Consider the following 27,675-nt stretch of genomic DNA (forward strand, 5'->3'; position numbering starts at 1 on the left):
ATTTTCATCAAATAAGTAAGAAAATGTGTAATTTATATATTGTTTAATATTTCATTTTTTAGCTTACAATAAAATATCTATTGTACTTTGTTTGAGGAGAAGTATTTTCACATCATTAAAAATAGTTATAATAGATGAGGGATATTGCAGAAATGGTCATTAGAGATATATCATATTTTATAGATTTAACCTAAGGGCATATTAGTCATTTAAAAAAGAATTAATGTTTGAAAGATCAACCATGCCACAAATGAAACCATAAGGACCAAACAAATAGTTGTCATCAACATGATATTGTTTGCAAACGTTATGAAAAAATAGTTATGTTTTGCCTTTATACATTATTTAACCCTCTATTGTCAGTTTAACGGGTCATATAAACTTTTTTTTGACTTAATTAGTCAAAAGTAATCATTAGGTATGAAGCAAAAAACAAATTTAAATATATTAAGCTAACATAATTCAAAATATAGATAAACTTACTAACCACCACATTCTCCAACATAAAATGATCCGAACACCTAACTAGAAACTACCCGTTGAAATGAACTATCTGACACAAAATAGTCCGCCAAAAGGTCGCACGAAACTATTTCGCACCTAAAGGAAACTAATAGTCACATTAAAACTATTTGCCGAAACAAATATTCGCACCCGTCGCTTGGCGCGTGTAAACGGCTAGTGTGTGTGTGTATATATATATATATATATATATATATATATATATATATATATATATATATATATATATATATATATATATATATATATATGAGAGCGTTCAATCAAGAACATTTTTATTGCGAGAACATTTGAGAACAAAGTTGGACCACACAATTTTTGTAATTAAAATTATAAAATAATATTCATATAAATCAAAAAATAGTTACAAACAATTAAAAAACCCACTAACTAACACCACTTACCACCTAACCAACACCACCAGCCACCACCCACCACCCATCACTACCCACCACCACCACCACCACCAACCACCACCTGCCACCACCATCACCACCCAACCACCACCACCTGGTACCACCACCCACCTCCACTACCAATCACCGCTGCCTGCCACCACCACCTACCACCCATCACCATCACCCGCCATCACCACCTACCACCACTACCCATCACTACCCACCACCACCACCACCACCACCCACCACCGATCATTACCTATCACCCAACACCACCACCACCATCAACCACCACCACTCGTCACCACCACCACCACTCGTCGCCACCACCTACCTCCACCATCACCGCCCGCCACCACCACCAACAACCACTACCTACCACCCATCACCACCACACATAACTACCCACCACCACCAACCACTACCCACCACCCACCACCCACCTACCACGACCACCACCGCCCATCACCACCACCAACAACCACTACCTTCCACCCATCACCACCACCCATAACTACCTACCACCACCAACCACTACCCACCACCCATCAGTACCCACCACCCACCACCCACCCACCCACCACCACCACCCGCCACCACCACCACCGACCACCACCACCACCACCACCTGTAACGCCCGCACATTCGGGCTAGTCAATTTAGAGACAATAAGCATCAAAAATGAGTTATTGATGGAATATTATTTATAAGGATTAATCTTAACCAAGTGGTAGTATATGTTACAAGGGTTCCGTACATATAAAGAATGCCGAATCCGAGTTATAACGAAGAAGTTATGGCCCGTCGAAATTTTACGGCAAAACCGGCACGACACCGGAAGACGTAAATAGTGAATTTACGATAGAGGACTTTTTGGCCTTATTGATCTAAACAAAAGTTGTAGTATACGTTAAACTGAGAGCGTGCATAAAAATAACGCCCAAATCTGACTTCGTATGAGGAAGTTATGATTTTTCTAAGATTTGGTCTAGCAGTACACGGCCCGAAACTCGAATTCTAGATCGAGTGGTTTTTGGCCAACACGAACTAAATGAGAATTGAAGATCTCATTAATAGGAACTCAACGACAAAAAGACAGACGAAAACGGAGTCTGTATGCAGAAGTTATGAATTTTGCGCGAACATTTAACAGTGTAGTCACCTTCTACTATTAAATTTAAGATCGGTCAAGAATTAGCCGACGGAGTCAAAAGGAAAGTTGTAGATATTATTTTTACCTACACGTGGATATAAAGAACGTCAAAAAGGAGCTCTTATGCGAACGTTACGGATTTTAGAAGTCGGAAGTGTGCTGTGCGAAAATGGGTGACGTGGCACAATCTTGGCCATTGCTTTCTCCCCAAGTCTTGCCACCAGATGGTGACATGGGGCACCAAGTACAGCCATATTTCACCCTATAAATAGAACCTCTCTCACCTTCATTTTTTTCACACCTTTCCCATTCTTTCTTCTCTCTACACTCTCTCTAAACCTCCCAAAAACTCCCCTAGCGCTAGAAGAAAGCCCCGGAGCGCTCGACGGCTCCGAGAAGAAGAGCTTTCGGCTCGGAAGTTCTGCCCCTGCAGAGCACGACTTCTAGCCAAACTCACTCGTAGGTAAGATACGCCTACCTAATTTTTAATATAACTTTTATTTAAATATAGTAACGTTATTAGGACCTTATAATAATTATTTAAGCTATTATTATGGGTTATATAAGTGTAATTATAATATCTTTTTAACCACTCGTGGTACGGGGAATCCGGTTTGAAGGGCCGCCTGGGTTGTTGGATTTTAGAAGTGCTATATGCCAAAATGATCCTGCCCTCCGGTGTTTCATGTCTGGCCCCTGTCTGTACATAGTGGGTGAAGAGTATTGTTTAACGCTTATATAATAGTAATAATAGCGAGACTATTAATTAGTCTCGTTGAACATTAGACTAAACTCTAGTGAAAATGATACTAGGTTTTGTCAACGGAAATTTGTTTTAAAGTAAACGAAGTGTTGTCCGAGTACCGGGTCACCACCATTGCAGGTGAGTGCATAGTTACTTTCATCTTACACATAGATATGAAGTATTTTATATAAATTACGTGCTATGTGTGCATATAACCTGTATACTTGCTATCTATGCTGGATGAACGATTTTATACATGTTTTAAATAATTTAAACTGTATATGTATTTTATATCTACGAATATGTTGGGTAAAACATGGGTAGATGAATGATGAGAGATGAAATGAGTGAACATTGGCAGCTATAGACTTAGTGCCTAATAAATAACATCGGCAACTATGGACTTAGTGCCTATTGGATAAACGATGGTAGCTATGGACTTAGTACCTATTAGATAAACGTTGGTAGCTATGGACTTAGTACCTATTAGATAAACACTGGTAGCTATGGATTTAGGACCCGATGAATTAACTTTAGCAGCTATGGAATTAGTGCTTTACGAACGAGCATTGGCAGCTATGGACTTAGTGCCTGTCATATAAACCCTGGAAGTAATGGACTTTGGAATGAACGAAGGCAGGATAGATGAATCTTAGGGTAGACCTTAAGAGTAAGGAAGATAATGGGGATGGGTAATTGGGTTGATTGTTTGATGTTTAAACATAATAATTAAATTATTGTGGGTTGAAAACCCTATGTACTCACCAGGTTTCCCAACCTGACCCACTCAAGCTTATTTGTATCACAGGTGTCGATATGAAGCTACTTTACACTGAGGGATTAAAAGAGATGTAGATCACTAGTGTAAATAAATGTAAGTTCTGTTTATGCTTATGTTTCTGTATTCACGATTGCGTCCCAAATGTTTTAAAATGGATAAAAATACATTTCTTTGGAAATGCTTTGATAACGTATTTATCATGTTTTTCTGGGAACAAATTCCGCAACATTTTTATTAAAAGAGGTACTCTGATTTTTATAAAGCATAAACAAAATCGGTCTTTTCTGGCCGTGAAAAATGGGGATGTCACACCACCTACCAGCATCACCACCCACCCAGCACCAAACGCCACCACCATCCATACCCACCCATCACTATCACCACCACTTGCAACCACCCACCACTACCCATCACCACACACCACCACCACCTATCACCACCACCCCGCCTCCACCACCCGCCGCCACCACCCCCACCCCCACCTACAAAGATTTGTTATTGTGTTTTTGATTCATTAGTTTTTCTCGTGTATATAATCACATGTGATTATATGTATCGAGTCACATGTGATTATATGTATCGAATCATATATGATTTATATGTTATTAAATACATATAATCACATGTGATTAAATACACGTGAAAAACTAGTGAATCGAGAATGCAAAAATGAATATTGTCAACGTAAATCATATGTGATTATATACATATAATTACACGTGATTATATGTATTTAATAAAGTATTATTTACGTGGGTCGTATTTATTTTCGTGTTTTCGATTTAATAATTGGCATCGTGTATCAATTCATATGTGATTATATGTATTTAATCACATATGATTTACATGGACAATATTTCTTTTCACGTGTTGATTCAATAGTTGTTCTTGTGTATTTAATCACATGTGATTATATTTATTTAATCACATATGATTCGTATGGAAAATATTTATTCTTGCGTCGATTCAATAATTGTTCTAATATATTTATTCACATATGATTATATGTATTTAATCACATATGATTTATGTGGACAAGATTCATTATTTCTTTCTCAATTCAATAGTTGTACTCATGTACTTAATTACATGTGATTATATGTATCAAATCACATATGATTTTTGTTAATAATATTCATGATTCAATATTTTTTCTTATGTATTTAATCATATGTGATTTTATGTATTAATCACATATGATTAATGTGGAAAAAGAAAAACTATTTAATCAAAAACGCGAAAATGAATCTTGTGTACAGAAATCATATGTGACTAAATGTACAAGAACAACTATTGAACAAGAATGTGAAAATGAATATTGTCCATATAAATCATATCTAATCAGATACATATAATCTCATGTAATTAAGCACACAAGAACAACAACTGAATCGAGAACGCGAAAAGAAATATTTTCCACATAAATTCTATTTGATTAGATACATATAATCACATGTGATTATATGTATTTAATCACATATGATATATGTGGACAATATTTATCTTTGTGTTCTCGATTCAATAGTTGTTCTTGTGTATATAATCATATGTGATTATCTATCTAATAACATATGATTTATATACACATCATTATTTTTTGTCCGTATAAATCATATGTGACTAGATACATATAATCATATATGATTATATGTATTTAATCACATATGATTACAGTGGACAAAGAACAATTATTGAATCGAGAATGTGACAATGAATCTCATCCACATAAATCATATATGATTGGATACATATAGTCACGTGTAATTATATGTATTTAATCACATATGATTTACATGGACAATATTTGTTTTCACGTGTTGATTCAATAGTTGTTCTTGTGTATTTAATCACATGGGATTATATTTATTTAATCACATATGATTCGTATGGAAAATATTTATTCTTGCGTCGATTCAATAATTGTTCTAATATATTTAATCACATGTGATTATATGTATTTAATCACATATGATTTTTGTGGAAAAAATTCACTATTTCTTTCTCAATTCAATAGTTGTACTCATGTACTTAATCACATCTGATTATATGTATCAAATCGTATATGATTTTTATTGATAATATTCATGATTCAATATTTTTTCTTATGTATTTAATCATATGTGATTTTGTGTATTAATCACATATGATTAATGTGGAAAAAGAAAAACTATTTAATCAAAAACGCGAAAATGAATCTTGTGTACATAAATCATATGTGACTAAATGTACAAGAAAAACTATTGAACAAGAATGTGAAAATGAATATTCTCCATATAAATCATATCTAATTAGATACATATAATCTCATGTAATTAAGCACACAAGAACAACAACTGAATCGAGAACGCGAAAACAAATATTTTCCACATAAATTCTATGTGATTAGATACATATAATCACATGTGATTATATGCATTTAATCACATATGATATATGTGGACAATATTTATCTTTGTGTTCTCGATTCAATAGTTGTTCTTTTGTGTATAATCATATGTGATTATATGTATCTAATCACATATGATTTATATAGACATCATTATTTTTTGTCCGTATAAATCATATGTGACTAGATACATATAATCATATATGATTATATGTATTTAATCACATATGATTACAGTGGACAAAGAACAGTTATTGAATCAAGAATGTGACAATGAATCTCATCCATATAAATCATATATGATTGGATACATATAATCACATGTGATTATATGTATTTAATCAAATATGATTTATGTAGACAATATTTATTCTTGCAGTTTCGACTGAATAATTGCTTTTGTGTAATTAATCACATGTGATTATATGTATATAATCACATATGATTTGAGGTGGACAAGATTTATTTTTTCCTTCTCGATTAAATAGTTATGCTCATGTACTTAATCACATACGATTATACATATAATCACATGTGATAAAATACACAAGAACAACTATTGAATCGACAAAGCAAAAATGAATTATGTCCACATAAATCATATATGATTAGATTCATATAATCACATGTGATTATATGTATTTAATCACATATGATTAATTTGGATAAAGATTTTTTTTCGTGTTCTATATAATTACATGTGATTGTATGTATCTAATCACATATGATTTAAATAGACAAGATTTGATTTTTTCCAAATAAAATCATATGTGATTAGAAACATATAATCAAATCTGATTAAATGTATTTAATCACATATGATTAAAGTGGAAAAAAAACGATTATTGAATCGAGAACGCGAAAAGAACCTTAACCACATAAATCATATGTGATTAGATACACATAAAAGTGTTACCCTTTAAATATGTATATTAATGATGATTAGTTTTTTTTATGCGGAGGTTCGTATTTAAGTCTTATAATTTGTAACTTTTAATTCTTAGGACTTTTTAAAAATTATATTTATTTTTAAAAATTAAATACTAAATAACCTATAAAATAGTACAAATCATACATCTTATACAAATAAAATGAATTGAAATAAATTCTATCAAATTATTACTTGTCATTTTACATTAAATAGACTATAGTGGAAAATAAAATAAGGTTAGTATAATGAAAATATAATTATATATGTAATAGAGAAAAAAAGTAAATATAACATTACCTTTATTAATATTAAAAGTAAATATAGTATTACCTTTAATAATGTCAATACTTGTTTTAGCTTTTGATTGTGTATAGATGTAAAAGGAAATGGTGATAGAACCTATGCATCATCTCTTTCACTTTCCTCCATCCCCATCTCCCCTTTCTACATCCCTAATTAAAAATATCTTATCTCCATAGAAATCGAAGCCATTGTCTCTTGTTTTGATAAATTTTTTTGATTTGATATCGCTATTGAGATCATAAATTCCATTAGAATCAATAATTTCAATGGAAAATGGAAGAATCACAGTTCGTGAAGTTGATATCAATGGCCTTAAAAGCCTTCAGAATATAATCGGAGTACTTTCATCCCATTCCCGCAATGAACAGTTGTACTTCCCCAGAACTAGTGATGCTTCTTCAACCATCGATTATATAGTTGTCGCTGTCACTAGTTTAAGATATTCATCTCTCTTCTCGATCGAACTTCCACCGGTCACACCCGATTCCGATGTGGACCTTTTTAGATCTATTTACTCCGACGGCTTTCAATATGACGATGGGAAATAACAGTCAGGAATACTATCAGGTTGTTATAGCGATGAAGGAGAATGTAAGTTCTTCTATAGCACCGATTCAACATCGGTTTCCCCAAATCCATCTTGTGAAATCGAGATCCTTTGATAGGAAGGATGTTCCTACCAACACCATCAATTTTGATGTCACTCCAGCCTCTTCAAAAAATTCGTTTATGTCTTCATCGACAGGAGACACCAATGGATGCAATTGTTGATATCTTCTGAATTTTAGATCACAAAACTTTTCACAGATCTGGTGAACTTAGACATGGGAGGCGGTTCAGAGGAGAATAGGAAGTGAAGTAGATTCGTAGAGCGCAAAGAAACAACATTCTGACGACGGCTCGATCGATCCGCGGTGGTCCGACGGACGGCTGCGATCGATGGCAGCGACGGTCCGGTAGGTCTTGGTGGAGCAACTTAAGATGAGACATAATATTATGGAAAGAGATAAAGTAATACAGTCGGGTGTCATATTTCTCTTATTATAGAATGAGTAGCTGAAATTTGTTCTCATTTGTTCTCAATATATGAAATGTTCTCATTTGGTCTCAATATATGAAATGTTCTCATTTGAACATATATATATATATATATATATATATATATATATATATATATATATATATATATATATATATATATTAGAATAGTTTAAAGAAACATGTTCCGTTGGAAAACACATGTGTATCCATTATCCATTTCCGTTGGTACGCCTAAGTGTTTTGCGTCAAAACAAATGTATTGGTACGCCTAAGTGTTTTGCGACAAAACAAATGTGTGGTTGAGAATAATTTTTTCATTCTCAACCTTTTTTTCTCAATTGAACCCTCTCTCTCTTTCTCTCTCTCTCTCTCTCTCTCTCTCTCTCTATATATATATATATATATATATATATATATATATATATATATATATATATATATATATATATATATATATATATATATATATATATCTCCCTATTCTAATAAAAGAATAATTTTAATCTCCTTTTGACATGTGTCATCCTATTAGGTCTCCTAATTAATGCATGTCATTTGTCAACCTATTAATTCTCAATTTCAAATTTCAAATTTTAAATTTTCCACTCTAATTACATTAAATTAATAACATTAGAATAAAATTAATACAAATTATACGGCGACATAATTTCACATATTTATTTAAATTAACGATTATAATTTTGTAGAACTAAAAAAATATCACTTAATTAATAATTTATTTAAAATAATTAATTAATAATTTTGAGTTCTCCCTATTAAAATTTAATTAATTTTGTAACTGTGGTTTCTACGGGTTATAAGCTAGTATATATATATATATATATATATATATATATATATATATATATATATATATATATATATATATATATATATATATAGGGCTAGGTTATAATGTGGATGAACAACTATTGTGTGGACGTGTGGATAATGCTATTTTATGAAAATTACTAAGAGAATATGTTGTTTAGTAATGTGAATACGTTCAATCTCACAGAACTATTGTTATTTTAATGGATTCTCACCAATTCTAATTCATTTTTGTTCTCATTCATCGTTTTTTATTTATTTTAATTCTTACAGAATACGACTCAATAAACATCATGATAACATTCTGACAGAATGAGAATAATTAAAAAAAGTGTATAATAACCTTATAGACGATTTAATTAGTGAAAATGCTTAATAATTAAAATAATTATATAAGATTGAACGTATTCATATTATCAAACAACATATTTTCTTTATAATTCTCACAGAATAGCATTATCCACACGTCCACACAATAAATGTCAATCCACATTTGAACCTAGCTATATATATATATATATATATATATATATATATATATATATATAGTAGCTGTTTACGCGCGCCAAGTGATGGGTGCGAATAGTTTTTTCATAAATTGGTTTCTAGATGCGATTAGTTTCCTTTAGGCGTGACCTACTTCCTTGTGGCCTTTTGACAGACTGTTTTGTGTCGGACAGCTTCTAGCTAGGTTTATATTCGTACAATAGGTGGGTAAATAAGTAAAACTCATGGATACACCATAAGCTAGGGAATTCAAAACGATATTTTTTAACTTTTAATATCTGGAAAAGTATTTTTCGGGTATCTGAGATACTACAAGGGGTGAAAATTGGTGTTCGGAAACCTCTCAAACTTTGTATAAACAACAAACTGAAGAAATGATTAATGAAAACAATATTTATTATATATATATATATATATATATATATATATATATATATATATATATCAATTTATTATGGGTTTGAAAACCGGTCAAACCAATTTTAAATAATGTTATTTGACCATTTATTTGGTTTTGTTTTTCTATATATAAAGAATTTTAAAATTTTCAATCGTTAATACCTATATCTGTGTCTCTAAAATTATCAAGTGATCGATACTTGAAAGACCGTAGTAGTAAAATTGAAAATGTTGACACAAAATTCTAGATTATGAAGATTACAACAACCGTTAAAACCCAAAGGTTAAACAAACACACACACGGTTAAGTTCTAAATAGTTAGCAAAAAAAAACAAAACTCATTATTTTTCTTTTTGCTATGTATTTGTTGCACATAAAACCTAAAAGCTATAACTTCCGAAGCCCAAATATTCTTGATTGCTAGGTAGGAAAAGAGTGACTTAAGAGAAGTATCTCATGAGAAAATACAAGCTTTGATATGTTTCCTATTTAGAGTAAACCAGCTTCGGATTCGAGTACAACAACCTACTAGAAACAATGTGGAAGTCTCTGGTAAGAAAGGTGATTGTCAAGCTCTCAAAAATTCAAAATTCTATTGTGTTTTTGTTGTGATCATTTCTCTAAAAGTCAACCAACAATGTACATTTGTCACATATAAAGTTTTCTGTGACATCCCCAAAATCACGGCCAGAAAAAACCGTTTTAATTTATGCTTTTAAAATAATTTCAGAGTAAATCCATTGATTTAAAAGAGTTGCGGAATTTGTTCCCAAAAAAAAATATGATAAAATAATATTTACCAAACCATTTCATAAAGGAATGCATTTTCATTAGATATCAAAACTCGGGATGTCATGTTCCGATACAGACCAAAAAGCATAAACGACAAATTACAAGTCATACAACAGTTATATACAACTACAAGCTTATAAACAAAATAACTTGATGATTCATCCATCTTATGCCCTCGCGCCACTACCTGTAATACAAATAAGCTGAGTGGGTCTGGCTTAGGAGCCTGGTGAGCATATAGGGTCTTCAACCCACAATAAATAATTATATTTAATTTCACCAACCAACAATAACCCGATTACCCATTCCCGTTATCCTCACTTTACGTCCCTAAAACAACATCTATCTCAAGGGACCTAATCTAGGATTTTTCATCGGGACGGACATTACTGCAATGGGTTTCCTCAACAATAGATGTCCTAAAGGCAACCATGAGGGGGATAGAGTACACCGGTGAACACATCGTTCACAACACCTATAGGTTATGAACCTGCCAGCATTCCAATGGACTGTCTAGAATGAGTCTGTGGTCGTCATCCATACTCCGCTAGATGACTAGATCAACAACAACATCGACGTCTCTCATCATTTTATTTTATCACACATCCACTATCTACCCATGTTCTACCCAACATCTTTGTAGATAATATATATATATATATATATATATATATATATATATACACACACACACACAACATAAAACATGTATAAAACATTCAATCAATACTCATTTCAAATAACACATAACATATAAACACACAGCACGTATTTTATAGAGAATACTTCGTATTTATGTGTTAGAAGAAAGTAACTACACACTCACTTGATAAAAAGATGATCGGACAGCACTACGGCTCTAGGAGTAGTATTTCTTCGGTGAAACCGGGAGGTCTTCACAAAAACCGGGTTTCTCACGGGTAGAGTTTCGGCTCGGAAACTTTACTTCTCGGGATCTTCGGGGCTTCGGGACTCGCTTCGGGTCTCGGGATGATACCGGGGCTTCGGGGGTATAATTTGCACGTAGATCGATGAAATAATGGTGAGAGAAAAGAGATTTGGCAACCAGAAACGGCTGCCCTTTGTGTTCTATTTATAGGGTTGGAGTCAGCCGCGAACATAGTGCGTTCCCCAAACGAACGCAGTGCGTTCCCTTCGAACGATGTGCGTAGGAGCAGGGTTCCGATCCTATCCCTTATCTGTTGAGTCAGCATCGACGTGGCCAATCCGGAGCCAAGCACTGAACGCAGGGCGTTCCCACTTTGGGATGCGTGCGTCGAACTTCAGAAATTCATAACTTTCGCATACGATCTCCATTTTCGACGTTCTTTATATGCACGCGTAGGTGAGATTATGCTCTACAACCTTCGTTTAGACTCCGTCAGCTAATTTTGACTTTTATTTTTATTATATTATTTTTAGTAGGCTGGGACAGGAAAACTCCGTTAGAAATTTGTATCTTCTTCATCGAACATCCGTTTTCATCTGTCTTTTTACCGTTGGACTACTATCGACGAGATATTCGATTCTCGTTTAGATTGTTTCGGCTAGAAATCCCTCGATCTCAAATCCGAACTTCGGGCTGCATACCGCTAAGTCGAAACTTAGAAAAATCATAATTTCCTCATACGAAGTCAGATTTAGACGTTCTCTTTATGCACGCTCTCGGTTTAACGTATTCTACGACTTTCGTTTAGATCACTAAGTCTAAATATCGCTCTATATTAAATTCGTATTTTACGTCATTTAGCGTCGTGTCGGTTCTGTCGCGAAACTTCGACAGGTCATAACTTCTTCGTTATAACTCGGATTTCGCCATTCTTTATATATTCGGAAACCCCGTCACGACCACTACGTCTTCATGTATCAATATTGGGTTTATCTAACATTTCATTTTCACGCTTATTTTTATTCTTAATTCATTTAAGCCACACAATTAAGCAATTAAGCATAAAACACATAATACTCAAATAATACATTGTTATTATTTCAAAATGGGTTGAAAAGGTTAACCTAGACTATTACATCATCATTAATGCCTGGTCCAGAAACACGGGCGTTACAATTCTCTCCACCTTAGAATGATTCCGTCCCCAGAATCACACATCATCAAACAAATGCGGGTAGCGACTCATCATGTCACTCTCCGTCTCCCAGGTGAGATTTGGCCCATTAGTATGTTTCCATCGGACAAGCACTAATTCGACCATCTTGCGTCGCAACTTCTTAGTCTTTCGGTCAACGATTGCCTCTGGTTCTTCAATCAACCTTTTGTTCTAATCAATTCTTAATTCAGAAATTGGAATTATATCGGGAACTTCTCCTATGAACTTCCTCAAATAACACACATATAAAGTGTTATGAATTCCATTCAGTTCTTCGGGTAATTCAAGCTTGTAAGTTTGGTTCCCAACCCTCTAAAGAACTTTAAACGGTCCAATAAACCTTGGACTCAACTTTCCCCTTTGACCAAATCTTATAAGTCCCTTCCACGGTGAGACTTTAAGCAAAACCGAATCTCCAACTTCAAAAGTCATCGGTCTTCGCTTGTTGTCAGCATAACTCTTTTGACGATCCTGAGCTGCTAACATTCTCTTCCTAATTATTTTCAACTTTTCAGCAGTTTGATGGACTATCTTCGGTCCCATAAACTGCTTTTCCCCAGCCTCAAGCCAACAAGACGGCGTACGACATTTCTGTCCGTACATAGCTTGATAAGGTGCCATCTTTATGCTCGACTGGAAACTATTATTGTAGGAAAATTCTACCAAAGGTAAACGTTCATCCCAGTTACCTTGGAATTCCAGGGTACATGCTCTCAGCATATCTTCAAGCGTTTGTATCGTTCGTTCGCTCTGACCATCAGTCTGTGGATGGTAAGCTGTACTCAAACACAACTTGGTACCCAATTCCTCTTGTAGACTTTTCCAAAATCGTGAGGTGAAAAGGCTGTCACGATCTGACACAATCGTTAACGGAATACCGTGAAGCCTCATAATTTCCTTCACGTAAGAATTCACAAGCTAATCCATAGACCATTTCTCATTGGCTGCTATGAAATGCGCACTCTTAGTGAAGCGATCAACGACTACCCAAATCATGTCGTGACCATTCTTTGTTCTGGGCAGTTTAGTGACAAAATCCATAGCAATGTCTTCCCATTTACCCATAGGCACAGGTAACGGTTCTAAACTCCCGTATGGTTTCTGATGTTGTGCCTTGACCCGTGCACATGTCACACACTCCGCCACGTACTTTGCAATATCAAGCTTCATCGTCGGCCACCAGTAATAGGGTTTCAGGTCCCTATACATTTTAGTGCTACCGGGGTGAATCGAGTACATGGTTTTGCGAGCTTCTTCCATCAGAAGATCTCTTATACCTCCTGACTTAGGTACCCAAATACGATCTTGGAATACCTTCAGTCCATAACTGTTTACACCGAACACTAACGTTTTTCCCAAACGTTCTCCCTTTCGGTCATTCTTCTCAGAAGCTTCTTCTTGAGCTTTCTTTATACTCTCCACAATTGTCGAGACAACTTCTCTTCTCAACACTCTTGGCCTTTTTCTCTCAAGATTGACTTTCCGACTGAGCGCATCAACGACAACATTTGCTTTACCGGGGTGGTAAAGTATCTTACAGTCGTAGTCCGTAAGTAACTCTAGCCAGCGTCGTTGCCTCATATTCAATTCTTTCTGATTAAAGAGATATTGGAGACTCTTATGATCAGTGAAAAGTTTGCACTTCGAGCCATAGAGGTAATGCCTCCATATTTTCAGAGCAAATACTACCGCTGCCAACTCCAAATCATGAGTGGGGTAGTTCTTTTCATGCTCTTTCAGCTGCCGAGACGCATATGCTATCACCTTTTCTCTTTGGGTCAAAACACAACCCAATCCAACCCCAGACGCATCGCTAATAGACAGCGAAGTCTTCGATTCCATCGGGTAGAGAAAGAATCGGTGCCTCACATAGCTTCTTCTTTAGCAACTCGAATGCTTCTCTATGCTTATCACTCCAAGCATAAGCAGCTCCTTTGTGGGTCAAAGTTGTTAATGGACTAGCGATCGAAGAAAATCCTTGGATAAACCTTCGGTAATATCCGGCTAATCCCAAAAAGCTTCGGATCTCCGTGAGACTCTTCGGTTGTTCCCACTTCATCACAGCTTTAATCTTCGCTGGATCAACCATTATCCCTTCTTGGTTGACCACGTGACCCAAAAATTGGACTTCTCGAATCCAAAAATCACATTTGGAGAACTTTGCATACAACTTCTCCTTCTTCAAGACTTCCAACACTTCTCGCAAGTGTCTGCCATGCTCCTCTTGGCTTTTCGAGTAAATCAGAATGTCATCTATGAACACCATCACATATTTATCAAGGAACGGATTACAAACTCTGTTCATTAAATCCATGAATGCTGCTGGAGCATTGGTTAGTCCAAACGACATAACCAAAAACTCGTAGTGTCCATATCGTGTTCTGAATGCAGTCTTCTCGATATCCTGCTCTTTCACCTTCAGCTGATGATATCCTGACCTCAGGTCGATCTTTGAAAAATAACTTGAGCCTTGTAGTTGATCGAACAGGTCATCAATCCTCGGCAACGGATATCTATTCTTTATTGTTGCCTTGTTCAACTCTCTGTAATCGATGCACATTCTCATACTTCCGTCCTTTTTTCTTTACGAATAACACCGGAGCTCCCCAGGGTGATGAACTAGGTCTTATGAAACCTTTGTCCAATAACTCCTGAAGTTGCATCATTAGCTCCTTCATCTCCGTCGGTGCTAGTCTGTAAGGTGCTTTTGCTATTGGCGTCGTCCCTGGTAACACGTCTATTCTGAACTCCACTTATCTATCAGGCGGTAATCCAGGAAGATCTTCGGGAAATACTTCCGGATAATCACACACCACAGGAATGCTCTGCATCTCCTTTTTCTCCTTCTTAGCATCGATCACGAATGCCAAATATGATGTACATCATTTGGCCAAACACTTTCTGGCTTTCATTAGCGAAATGATTCCAGAATTTACTCTGCGTTTGTCCCCATACACCATAAATGACTTTTTCCCTGGCGGGTTTACTTTTACTATTTTCTTCTTGCACAGTATTTCGGCATCATTGGCGCTAAGTCAATCCATCCCCAGCACGATGTCGAAACCATTTAGCTCAATAGGCAATAATTCATCGTGGAACTTATTCCCATTCATGTCAATTAAGATGTTTTTCATACGATGGCTAACAGGTACAAACTTGCCACTAGCAACTTCGACTAATAAAGCATTATCTAGTCTATCGACATGCAAAGCTAGTTTTCTACCAAATTCATGCGAAATAAAGGAGTAGTTGGCTCCAGAATCAAATAAAATTTGGGCAAGCAATTCGTTTACGAGAAAGGTACTTGAAGCGACATCAGCTTCATCTTTAGCAGCTTCCAGTGTCATTTGGAAGGCTCTCGCCTTCGGCTTTGGCGGAATGTTGGGTTTTGCTGCCTCCTTCTTCTTCGGACATTCCCTCGACATGTGACCCTCCTCACCGCAACCATAGCAAACTTTCTTGGTGAGGGTGCATTCGTTGGTATAATGCCCTGGCTTTCCACATTTAAAACATGTGGCCACTGCGTCACATTTTCCGTGATGCTTCTTCTTACATTTGTCGCACCATTTCGCTTCGCCTCCTCCTCCTCTCGAACTAGACTTCGAGAACTTGTTTTTTTTGTTGGAACCTGACGGTCCATCGAACTTCCTCTTTTCACCAACCTCTATCCTTTCCAGACCCTTTTCCTTCTGTTGGGCCTCCACATTCTTAGCTGCTCGAACAACTGTTTTCAGAGTGGTTGCCATCTTGACTGTCAGGCCAAAGTCGGCAGGAAGTCCATTAGCGAACCTCTCGATCTTAGAGAGTTCTGTTGGCACTAGGTACGGAAATAACTTCATTTTCTCAGTGAATGCAGTAGCATAGTCATCTACGCTCATTCTCCCCTTCTTCAAGTTTTGGAACTCATTGTTCAGATCAATCAGATCTATCTCTGAACAGTACTGCACCCTTAGTTGTTCCAAGAACTCCTCCCATGACATTTTCAGGGCTTCTCCTCATGGCATAGTATCCGCCAACAACTTCCACCAGCTCAAGACTCCGGTCTTCAGTTGTCTAACTGCAAAGACAGTCTTATATTTGTTGCTACAATCACAACTTTCAAATACCATCTCCATTTCGGAGATCCAATCCATAATCTCAACAGACTTTGGGCTTCTAGAAAGGCTTGGCCGCTTGGCGCCCAAGAAATTCTTATACATTCGCCCATCCTTGTTGTTTCCCCTTTCCGGGTCATTCCTTCGTTCTCCTTGAGTCCCAACTTGACTCACAATGCGACTATTGTTCCCTTCCTCCGATTGCTCGGGAATCAGCTCGGGTTGCTCAATGGGCATGATAGGTTCGTCCCTATTTTAATGCAACATCTGTCGCATTTCTTCCCTTTGTTCGGCTAACATAGCCCGAATCATGGCTTGCACCCCAGCCATTGTCATTGGCTCTGGTGCTGCTGCTACAACAGGTGCTTGCTCAATCACTGGTGGTTGATTCCTGTTTTCATCTGCGTTTCCAACGCCATTTCTGGTTCTTACCATTTTTGATCTACACACCGAACAAGGTGAAATTAGATCCTCATCCATGATAGATAATTAAATCATCCTTATCACTCCGAAACATTTACATGCTAGTTCTAATACCGTAATCCTACGCTTAGAATCCTAAACACATAAGGTCTCCAGATCCGGTTGGCATCAAACCATAGATCCGAACAAATAATATCATATATGGCAAACATATAACATTTAGCACATAAAAGCATTTTAGGCAACTTTCCTAAAATAAACTAGTGCTCGTGTCTAAAATATCACAGACACTTATCTCACAATCTTCGCTTAAACTAATGCTCTGATACCAACTGTGACATCCCCAAAATCACGGCCAAAAAAGACCGTTTTAAAATATGTTTTTAAAATAATTTCAGAGTAAATCCATTGATTTAAAAGAGTTGCGGAATTTGTTCCCAAAAACAAAATATGATAAAATAATATTTACCAAACCATTTTATAAAGGAATGCATTTTCATTAGATATCAAAACTCGGGATGTCATGTTCCGATACAGACCAAAAAGCATAAACGACAAATTACAAGCCATACAACAGTTATATACAACTACAGGCTTATAAACAAAATAACTTGATGATTCATCCATCTTATGCCCTCGCGCCACTACCTGTAATACAAATAAACTGAGTGGGTCAGTCTTGGGAGCCTGGTGAGCATATAGGGTTTTCAACCCACAATAAATAATTATATTTAATTTCACCAACCAACAATAACCCGATTACCCATTCCCGTTATCCTCACTTTACGTCCCTAAAACAACATCTATCTTAAGGGACCTAATCTAGGATTTTTCATCGGGACGGACATTACTGCAAGGGGTTTCCTCAACAATAGATGTTTTAAAGGCAACCATGAGGGGGATAGAGTACACCGGTGAACACATCGTTCACAACACCTACAGGTTATGAACCTGCCAGCGTTCCACTGGACTGTCTAGAATGAGTCTGTGGTCGTCATCCATACTCCGCTAGATGACTAGATCAACAACAACATCAAGGCCTCTCATCATTTTATTTCATCACACATCCACTATCTACCCATGTTCTACCCAACATCTTTGTAGATATATATATATATATATATATATATATATATATATATATATATATATATATATATATATATATATATATATATATATATATATATATATATATATATATATATAAGTTAAAATAAAAATAGTAAATAGTGTGAGAACGTAAAAACACTATGTTTATGTTATTATTCTGTAATGAATGTTGTATTTGTGTATTGTTGAAGTAATTATAGTATGAATATTAACATTTGATTATTCATATATTCATTATAATCTTATTATTCTATTATAAATTTATGTATGTGTATTTTTGTAGTAAATTCTAATTTTAGTTTTAATATGCGATTATTCATTTATTCATTGTTGAATAATGACATAAAGCTGTGGATAGAAAATTCATTGTAGAATAATAATATAAAAATAGTGTTTTTACGTTCTCACATTATTTACTGTTTTTATTTGAGCTATCCCCTATATATATATATATATATATATATATATATATATATATATATATATATATATATATATATATATATATATATATATATATACACAACATAAAACATGTATAAAACATTCAATCAATACTCATTTCAAATAACACATAACATATAAACACACAGCACGTATTTTATAGAGAATACTTCGTATTTATGTGTTGGAAGAAAGTAACTACACACTCACTTGATAAGAAGATGATCGGACAGCACTACGGCTCTAAGAGTAGTATTTCTTCGGTGAAACCGGGAGGTCTTCACAAAAACCGGGTTTCTCGCAGGCAGAGTTTCGACTCGGAAACTTTACTTCTCGGGATCTTCCGAACTTCGGGCTGCATACCGCTAAGTCGAAACTTAGAAAAATCATAATTTCCTCATACGAAGTCAGATTTAGACATTCTCTTTATGTACGCTCTCGATTTAACGTATTCTACGACTTTCGTTTAGATCACTAAGTCTAAATATCGCTCTATCTTAAATTCGTATTGTACGTCATTCGGCGTCGTGTCGGTTCTGTCGCGAAACTTCGACAGGTCATAACTTCTTCGTTATAACTCGGATTTCGGCATTCTTTATATATTTGGAAACCTCGTCACGACCGCTACGTCTTCATGTATCAATATTGGGTTTATCTAACATTTCATTTTCACGCTTATTTTTATTCTTAATTCATTTAAGCCACACAATTAAGCAATTAACCATAAAACACATAATACTCAAATAATACATTCTTATTATTTCAAAATGGGTTGAAAAGGTTAACCTAGACTATTACATCATCATTAATGCCTGGCCCAGAAACACGGGCGTTACATTTTCTAACCTTTTTTTTATCTTTCTAACATGGTGGCCTTTTGGAATTGGAAGTCTATTTTGGACTTATTAGTAGAACTTAAAGTCATACTAATAGTTTATTGTGGAAAAGCCATTATTTACTATGAAAATCAAGATTGCTCTGGTTCAATTGGTTCTCATGTTTAACTTCAAAACCAGAGCAAAAAAAGGGCAAAATTGACCAAATTAAAACATACCCTAAAATTTTGACAACAATAAGCTCTATCATGTCCACCATCTTGAATGAGAGTCCAAAAAATAACCAGGGGCAAAAAAATATAAAGGCAACAACCAAGCAACAAGAACCACTAGGGGTAAAATGGTCAAAATCACAGAAGGAATTCCTAACAGCAACTATCACAGTAAAATCCCCAAGGCAACGAATTATGTCCTAACTAACTTTCTGAAAATATGAAAATCTTAACAAAAAAAAGCCCACTTGTTTCTTGATAGTTGTTCACTAATAATATACATGCAGTTCTAAAAACAACATAAGTACCCTTGTTGGTAATGTTAATTTGGTGAAATCATTGCACAGACCAAGACTCATGGTTGGCTAGGGATAATAGAAAGAAGAAACGATATAAAAAGCTATCAAATAAAATGCATTAAAGGTAATAATTTACCATTTTCCCTATTTGGATGGAGTGTTATGACTTCCTACTACATTCAAACCAACACAACCATATTAATAAATCACCAAAACCATTTTACATTTCAAAAGAAACAATGACAAAACAACATAATCATTTATTTATGCAACCTAAAATAATAAACCAAAGTAATCTCTATATGATATATAAAACACAAATGCATGAGAAATCAAGATGAAATTAACATCGATGGGAAGGTGTTTATGAGTTTAACCATGAATCATGGCCCTCAGTCATCTCTACAACCACAATAACCAAATAATCTCTAGAAATTGTTGCTTACCTTGAATGTGCAATGACATCTTCTAAAAACATTGCAGAAAAACAAAAAACACATAAACTGTGAAAAATTAGGAACCGTAGTTCAAGACTTTTGAACTCCTTTTGCCACCATATAATAGAACACACAAACCAAAGAACTTAAGCAAATATAAAAATAAAAGAAAAAAAGAGATTTTACCAGCTTTTTATGCTTCCAATAGATGGTAGATTTTAGGCTTAGAAAGGGGATCTTCTTTTATCTTTTCCTGCAAGCTCCTTACACTTTAGTAAATTTGCTTTGGCCTTAGATAATGCGAGAGAGAGAGAGAGAGAGAGAGAGAGAGAGAGAGAGAGAGAGAGAGAGCTTATGTAAAAGCTTACTTTAGTAAAGTCGCTTTGTCCTTAGATAGCCCATTTAATTGTATTAACCTTAAAACAATTATAAAATCAAAACTAAATAGTAATTTTGATACCCATATGAAAGTTAACACCCAAACCTCATAATATGAGAACAAAACCCAAATAACATACCCTATAGAAGAAAACAAACTCAAAAACAAATGTTTTTTTTTCATTTCAATGGAATAACCCATTCTGTTCCGCTGAACACTCAAAATAAATAACCCATTGGATTTTTTTTTTTGTGAAATGAAGATAGAGAAGGAACTGATATTCAATGAACTTGCAGATTTCACATTTTTTAGAGGAAAAGATTGAAGCAAGCTGTATAAGACTCGACATAACTTGAAAAAAAACAAAAAACTTCACCATCAATCATAAAGTTTGAAGAACCTACAAAATCTAAAAATCTAATAATAATAGAACTAATACACAAAACAAATAAATACATAACATATAGATTAGAATATGAAATGAAACATAACTTTAGTGAGTAAATGGCTTTTGAATCAACTTTTGCCTTGCTTGATTCTTGTTTGGTCCTGATTCTGTTCAATATCGAGTGTACGGAAAACAGATGATGATGGTCAGGTAATACATAGAAACCATGGGACTCAAAGAAAGGCAAAAACTAATAATAGATAACCGGTGATAACATAAAAATGTACCAAAAAAGGGAATTTGTAAGGATAACGTACCTTGTTGTAATCTAGGAGGGAGGTGATATAAACCCTAATGATCGACATTGTTATGTGAGAGTTGAAGAGAGATGGAACTGCAAATGACAAAATAAAAACATAAGCTTGAATCCATATTGATTTAGGGCTCGATTGTGAGAATAGACCATTTTTTCCATCTTCATCAAATCAGAGGAACCCTGATATGTTTTTCGCTTGGCCTTGTGGTGGGGGTTCAATGATTGATGCTTACTTGAGCCTCACTGTTGCACTGTCATTTGTATGATCCAGCCAATCTAAGATCGAGACCGATAAATCCTTGGGATAAAGAGGAGTATGGTTTGAGATTGAGAGAAAGAATACGGTGGAGGTGGTGAGGGAAGCAGTTAGTTGAAGGCGTTAGATAGTCAATGGTGAATGAGAGAAGGGGAGGGTTATATAAATGGTGAAGAAGATGAACAGGCGTATAGCATCATCGGGTGAAAGAAGGGGTGATATAATGGAGAGGTTGTTGGGCGGGATAAGGAATGAGGACCTAGTCAAGAGACATTGAGGTACCGAGGCCATATATAAGTGACGCGCACCGGACATATTTTAGGCGAGATCGGGGATAAGAGCTGTAAAGAAAGTTTGACTTTTTCACTGTTGACCGGGTAACATTACTTACTTTGCAATGCATAAACTTGTTGTATATAATGCTTTAAGGGTTGTATCTCTTAAAATTCAGCATTTTGAGGATAATGCTTATTAAGGTATATATATATATATATATATATATATATATATATATATATATATATATATATATATATATAAGACACGTAATTAAATTCCTCTTGTATTATTATAAGGCGTGAAATTGTTTCTTTCGGAAACCAACCGCAATGTGCTTGGCCATGCATATGCAACTCTTACTCTTAAAGCATGAACAATGCAACTTTACCACTTTAACACTTCTTCCGTTATCCTACCTATATATATCAAACAAACTCAATGAAGGTAACACATCGTATAATTAGCCCTCTGATATATAACACAAAACAATTCGAACCATGGCTCCATCAATGTCACTAGTCCACTCAGCAAACACACTCAACATCCTCGATTTCGTGGTCAACAAAGGCCATGGAGTCAAAGGTTTATCAGAATTAGGACTCAAAACCCTACCTCCCCAATACATTCAACCCCCACAAGAACGGTTTGATCATGCGAGCAATGAGGAAGAAAATAAAGACTCCATCCCGGTTATTGATATGTCAAACTGGGATGACCCAAATGTAGCTAAAGCAGTATGTGATGCTGCATGCAAATGGGGGTTCTTTCAGATTGTAAACCATGGAGTCCCTATTCATGTTCTTGAAGATGTCAAAGATGCAACTCATAAGTTTTATGCGTTGTCAGCAGAAGAAAAGAATAAGTATTCTAAAGAAAGATCGGTTTCAAATCATGTTCGTTTTGGTACGAGTTTTACTCCTGAAGCTGAGAAGGCTCTTGAGTGGAAGGATTATCTCAGCCTGTTTTTTGTCTCCGATGATGAGGCTGCTTCACTTTGGCCTCCTGTGTGCAGGTAAACAATGTGTTGTACTCGAGAAGAATTGCTTATGGACCGGTTTCAATTCGGTCATAAATTGACCCGTTTTTCGGTGGAAAAAAAAAAAAAAAAAATCATTTAGGACAATACGTTCGTCTAGTCTTGTCTTTCTATTTCACTTTCTTCGTCAACAGTACTCTTTCATCCACCAACTCTAAAAGTCTAAAAGACTAGGTATTATTTTATTTTATTTTAATTCCAACCAAACAATAAAAAAATATTCGATTTTTCATTCCTATGAACCATTAAAAAACACCATCTATGTGGGATAGCTTCACAGTGAAAGACCAAAATACATGACAACTAAAACCACAACTGATATGTCACACACATGCATTCGAAAACTTCAAATTTTTGTCTCTTATAATAGGAATCAAGCATTGGAATACATGAAGAGTTCCGAATTCATCGTCAAGAAGCTACTTGAGATACTAATGAAAGGACTAAACGTAAAAGAGATTGATGAATCCAAAGAAGCGATTTTAATGGGTTCAAAGCGGATTAACCTCAACTACTACCCCACATGCCCTACCCCCGAGCTCACAATCGGTGTGGGCCGTCATTCAGATGTATCCACACTGACTGTACTCCTTCAAGACGATATCGGAGGGCTTTACGTACGAAACACTGAGACATCAAAATGGGTTCATGTCCCTCCGGTTGCTGGATCTTTGGTGATCAACGTTGGAGATGCACTTCAAATTATGAGCAACGGGAAGTATAAAAGCATTGAACATCGTGTCATTGCTAATGGAACAAATAACAGGATTTCAGTCCCGATATTTGTGAACCCAAGGCCTAGTGATGTAATCGGACCATTGCCTGAAGTGGTTGGGAATGGAGAGAAAGTGCTTTATAAGGATATTTTGTACTCGGATTATGTCAAACATTTCTTCAGAAAAGCACACGATGGGAAGGCCACGGTTGAGTTCGCAATGATATAAGTTTAATTCAATGTTTTTGTGTAATACAAAAGCTTTTAAATTGTGGAGAAAAAGAATAAAAGAGTGTTTCATAAGCAATGTATGATGATCAAGCTTGTATAATCCCTTGATGCATGGTAGATGTTATTCTATGTGTTGCCTTTTGCCTTTTGAGTTTATATTTTATTTTTATACTAAATTACATATATCATCATTGTGCTTAGTGAACAGTTGTGGATGGAAGCCCAATTGTTTAATTGTACTTTTGCATTGGTCATACATAAATCACTCTTTTTGGTTTGTTGGTCTTTAGTAATCCTCAACCTAAAATCTATAAAAATTATAATTTTGCGCTTGTCTTCTTAATAAGGCTAAATTCACACGCAATTTAACCACGTCATAAAAAATTAAAATAAAAACAAAGTCAAAATAAAGAGATAATTCCCATGCTGCTAGATCCGATCCGAATCCAAAAAAACAAAAAAAATACATAGATCATTGACCAAATCCCGCTCTTGAATTTCACAACAAATTTGAAACGGGAGATCGACGATGATCAAGACACCAATGAATGCATTTAACATAATTTGATACTTATCCACCAATAAACAAAATTTTGATTTTGATTTATTTGAAACAATTGGGTTTGGAATTAGTTTTATTTAATTTCAGATTTAATATATGATCCGGTCAAAGTGTGTTTGAATTTTGGGTTTGTTGAAGAGAGGAAAATGAGGGATTAAAGAAATTTGAAAAAGACAATGGTAAAATGGTTTTTTTTTATGGTTTTAACCATTGAACCGTTACTTTTAATTAGTGCTAATGAACTGAATGTAATGTAACGTTTATGACAGTTCGACGAAAAGTTCATTTATATTTATTTATTTAATGAACAAATGAAATGGACAAGGTTTTTAGTTCCTTTAGTTAAACAATCACCAAAAATGATATTGTGTGTTAATCTACACTCGTGACTCTCTGTTTATGTTCGTTTAAATTTTAAAGTACATTGGTTCTTTAACATTTGTTTATATTTATTTAAACAAGAAAAACAACATAACTTTTTTTTTAGGGTAAATTACATCAATCGTCCCTCATGCAGGTGCCGAAAAGCACATTCAGTCCTTATTTTCAAAAATTAACTCGGACGGTCTCTTATTTGTTTTAAACTTACACGCATCATCCCTATTGACATGAAAAGACTAATTTACCCTTAGTTATATCCTTTTTCCTTTTTTTATTTATTTATCAGTTTAAATTATATATATATATATATATATATATATATATATATATATATATATATATATATATAATAATAATAAAATAAGGGTAAACAAATATCCCCCCCCCCCCCTCCCGTTCAGTCCCTATTTCTGCAACAAGACACCACCACCACCTATCACCGCCGACTCCTCCGGTGCCACCACATATCAGCGTCACAACCTCCGACACCACAACCTATCACCGCCAACACCTTCCCCTTCCCTTTCCCCAATTTTCTTCTACCTTCGTCTCCCTCTTCTCACCCATTCCCGTTAACCATCCAAAACCCCAAATCAGTGTACCAAATCAAACCCCAAACCACCATCCTTATCTTCGTTCTCTCCCTCTGCCTTAAGAACACCAACGACCATCGAAACTACCAATTTCAATCTATATGCTTCGTGGTGAAACCCAATAATCAAATCGATCTCTTATTTGTTTTAAACTTACACGCATCATCCCTATTGACATGAAAAGACTAATTTACCCTTAGTTATATCCTTTTTCCTTTTTTTATTTATTTATCAGTTTAAATTATATATATATATATATATATATATATATATATATATATATATATATATATATATATATATATATAATAATAATAATAAAATAAGGGTAAACAAATATCCCCCCCCCCCTCCCGTTCAGTCCCTATTTCTGCAACAAGACACCACCACCACCTATCACCGCCGACTCCTCCGGTGCCACCACATATCAGCGTCACAACCTCCGACACCACAACCTATCACCGCCAACACCTTCCCCTTCCCTTTCCCCAATTTTCTTCTACCTTCGTCTCCCTCTTCTCACCCATTCCCGTTAACCATCCAAAACCCCAAATCAGTGTACCAAATCAAACCCCAAACCACCATCCTTATCTTCGTTCTCTCCCTCTGCCTTAAGAACACCAACGACCATCGAAACTACCAATTTCAATCTATATGCTTCGTGGTGAAACCCAATAATCAAATCGATCTATCCACTGCTCTAATCGAAAGTTATTTCTTTGAACCATAACCATCACCATCGAAACAATAATTCAATCTTCGAAACCTTGAAATACTGACGAGATTTAATCAATACAAATGACACCCATAAGCAATCACAATCACAAGTTCACGACATCTCACTACATTCAAAGTCCCAACCTATCTTCATCTTCAAAATCGAAACAAGTAACCTGTAACATCCACAAAATTTGAGCCAATTTAAAACTTTTTAAAACGTTTCAAACCACATGATTAATACAAACTTGTTTTTCAAAATAGTATATTGTCAGAGTATCTCAGAATCAAATCATAAAAACATAAAATGTGAAAAGCGGTGCGATCACGCCTTTGCCTTCCCGCGATCATCAGAAGTACCTGAAACAATAATTGATAAAGGTAAGCTCGAAGGCTTAGTGAGTTACCCCCAAAATACCAACGCCATACAATCATAATCGTAACATATAAGCAAGCAGATACAGTATGCATAATGAGCCATCAGTCTGACTGGACCGACTCCCGGTCCTCAGTCTATCTGGACCGCTCTCCGAGCCCTCAGCACGTCTAGACCGCCCTCCTCGGGGCCTTCAGCCTATCCGTACCGCTCGCTGGGCCTTCGGCCTGACTAGATTTTCCCGGCCCGGGCCTATAGTCTACCCGGTCCACCCAGGGTGTCTTGGCCTACTACACACAGCAGGACCTGCCTCAACCCTTTCCCCAAGTCAACAAACATGTGCACATATATATAAACAAGTAAACATGCAGATGTAACAGATCACTAACATGGCAACCATCCCATAACCAGGATACCGATCTAACCGATCTCTAGCATAGCAACCATCCTAAACCAGGATGAATCCTAACATAGCAACCATCCTAAACCAGGATGAAATCTAGCATAGCAATCACATAGCAATCATCCTATACCAGGATGTAATCTAATATAGCAATAACATAACGACCATCCTAACCCAGGATATAAATCATAAAGGGCCGGCCTTGGCGCCGTAGACCCTATTGATATAGTGAGGATAACTCACCTCGTAACTGTCGTCTGAAACTAGAAGGCTCAACTCCCGGATCACCA

At 35.4% G+C, this 27,675-nt stretch overlaps 1 protein-coding gene and 1 long non-coding RNA gene across 6 annotated transcripts; one reads left to right on the forward strand and one right to left on the reverse strand.

The window, feature by feature from the left end:
• Positions 1-17,909: 17,909 nt before the first annotated feature.
• Positions 17,910-22,361, reverse strand: LOC145121390 (uncharacterized). 5 transcript variants are annotated; one of them, XR_013714589.1, is made up of 5 exons: positions 21,984-22,361; positions 21,838-21,914; positions 20,940-21,687; positions 19,180-19,624; positions 17,910-18,060 (listed from the first exon to the last, which is right to left on the reverse strand). It is a non-coding gene; the product is annotated as an uncharacterized LOC145121390 (long non-coding RNA). The 5 variants fall into 5 exon arrangements; XR_013714587.1 differs by lacking the exon at positions 19,180-19,624; XR_013714586.1 differs by lacking the exons at positions 17,910-18,060; positions 19,180-19,624 and having other exon boundaries at positions 20,495-21,006; positions 21,122-21,687.
• A 446-nt stretch (positions 22,362-22,807) lies between these two features.
• Positions 22,808-24,498, forward strand: LOC145120057 (feruloyl CoA ortho-hydroxylase F6H1-3-like). Its single transcript, XM_079055843.1, has 2 exons — positions 22,808-23,383; positions 23,778-24,498. Exons 1-2 carry the CDS (start codon positions 22,869-22,871, stop codon positions 24,349-24,351), a joined length of 1,089 nt encoding a protein of 362 aa, XP_078911969.1. The 5' UTR covers positions 22,808-22,868; the 3' UTR covers positions 24,352-24,498.
• The last annotated feature ends 3,177 nt before the right edge of the window (positions 24,499-27,675 follow it).

Source organism: Lactuca virosa, chromosome 6 (genome assembly GCF_052849685.1).
Source record: "Lactuca virosa cultivar CGN04683 chromosome 6, Lactuca_virosa_CGN04683_v6, whole genome shotgun sequence".
In the NCBI taxonomy this organism is placed as follows: Eukaryota; Viridiplantae; Streptophyta; class Magnoliopsida; order Asterales; family Asteraceae; genus Lactuca; species Lactuca virosa.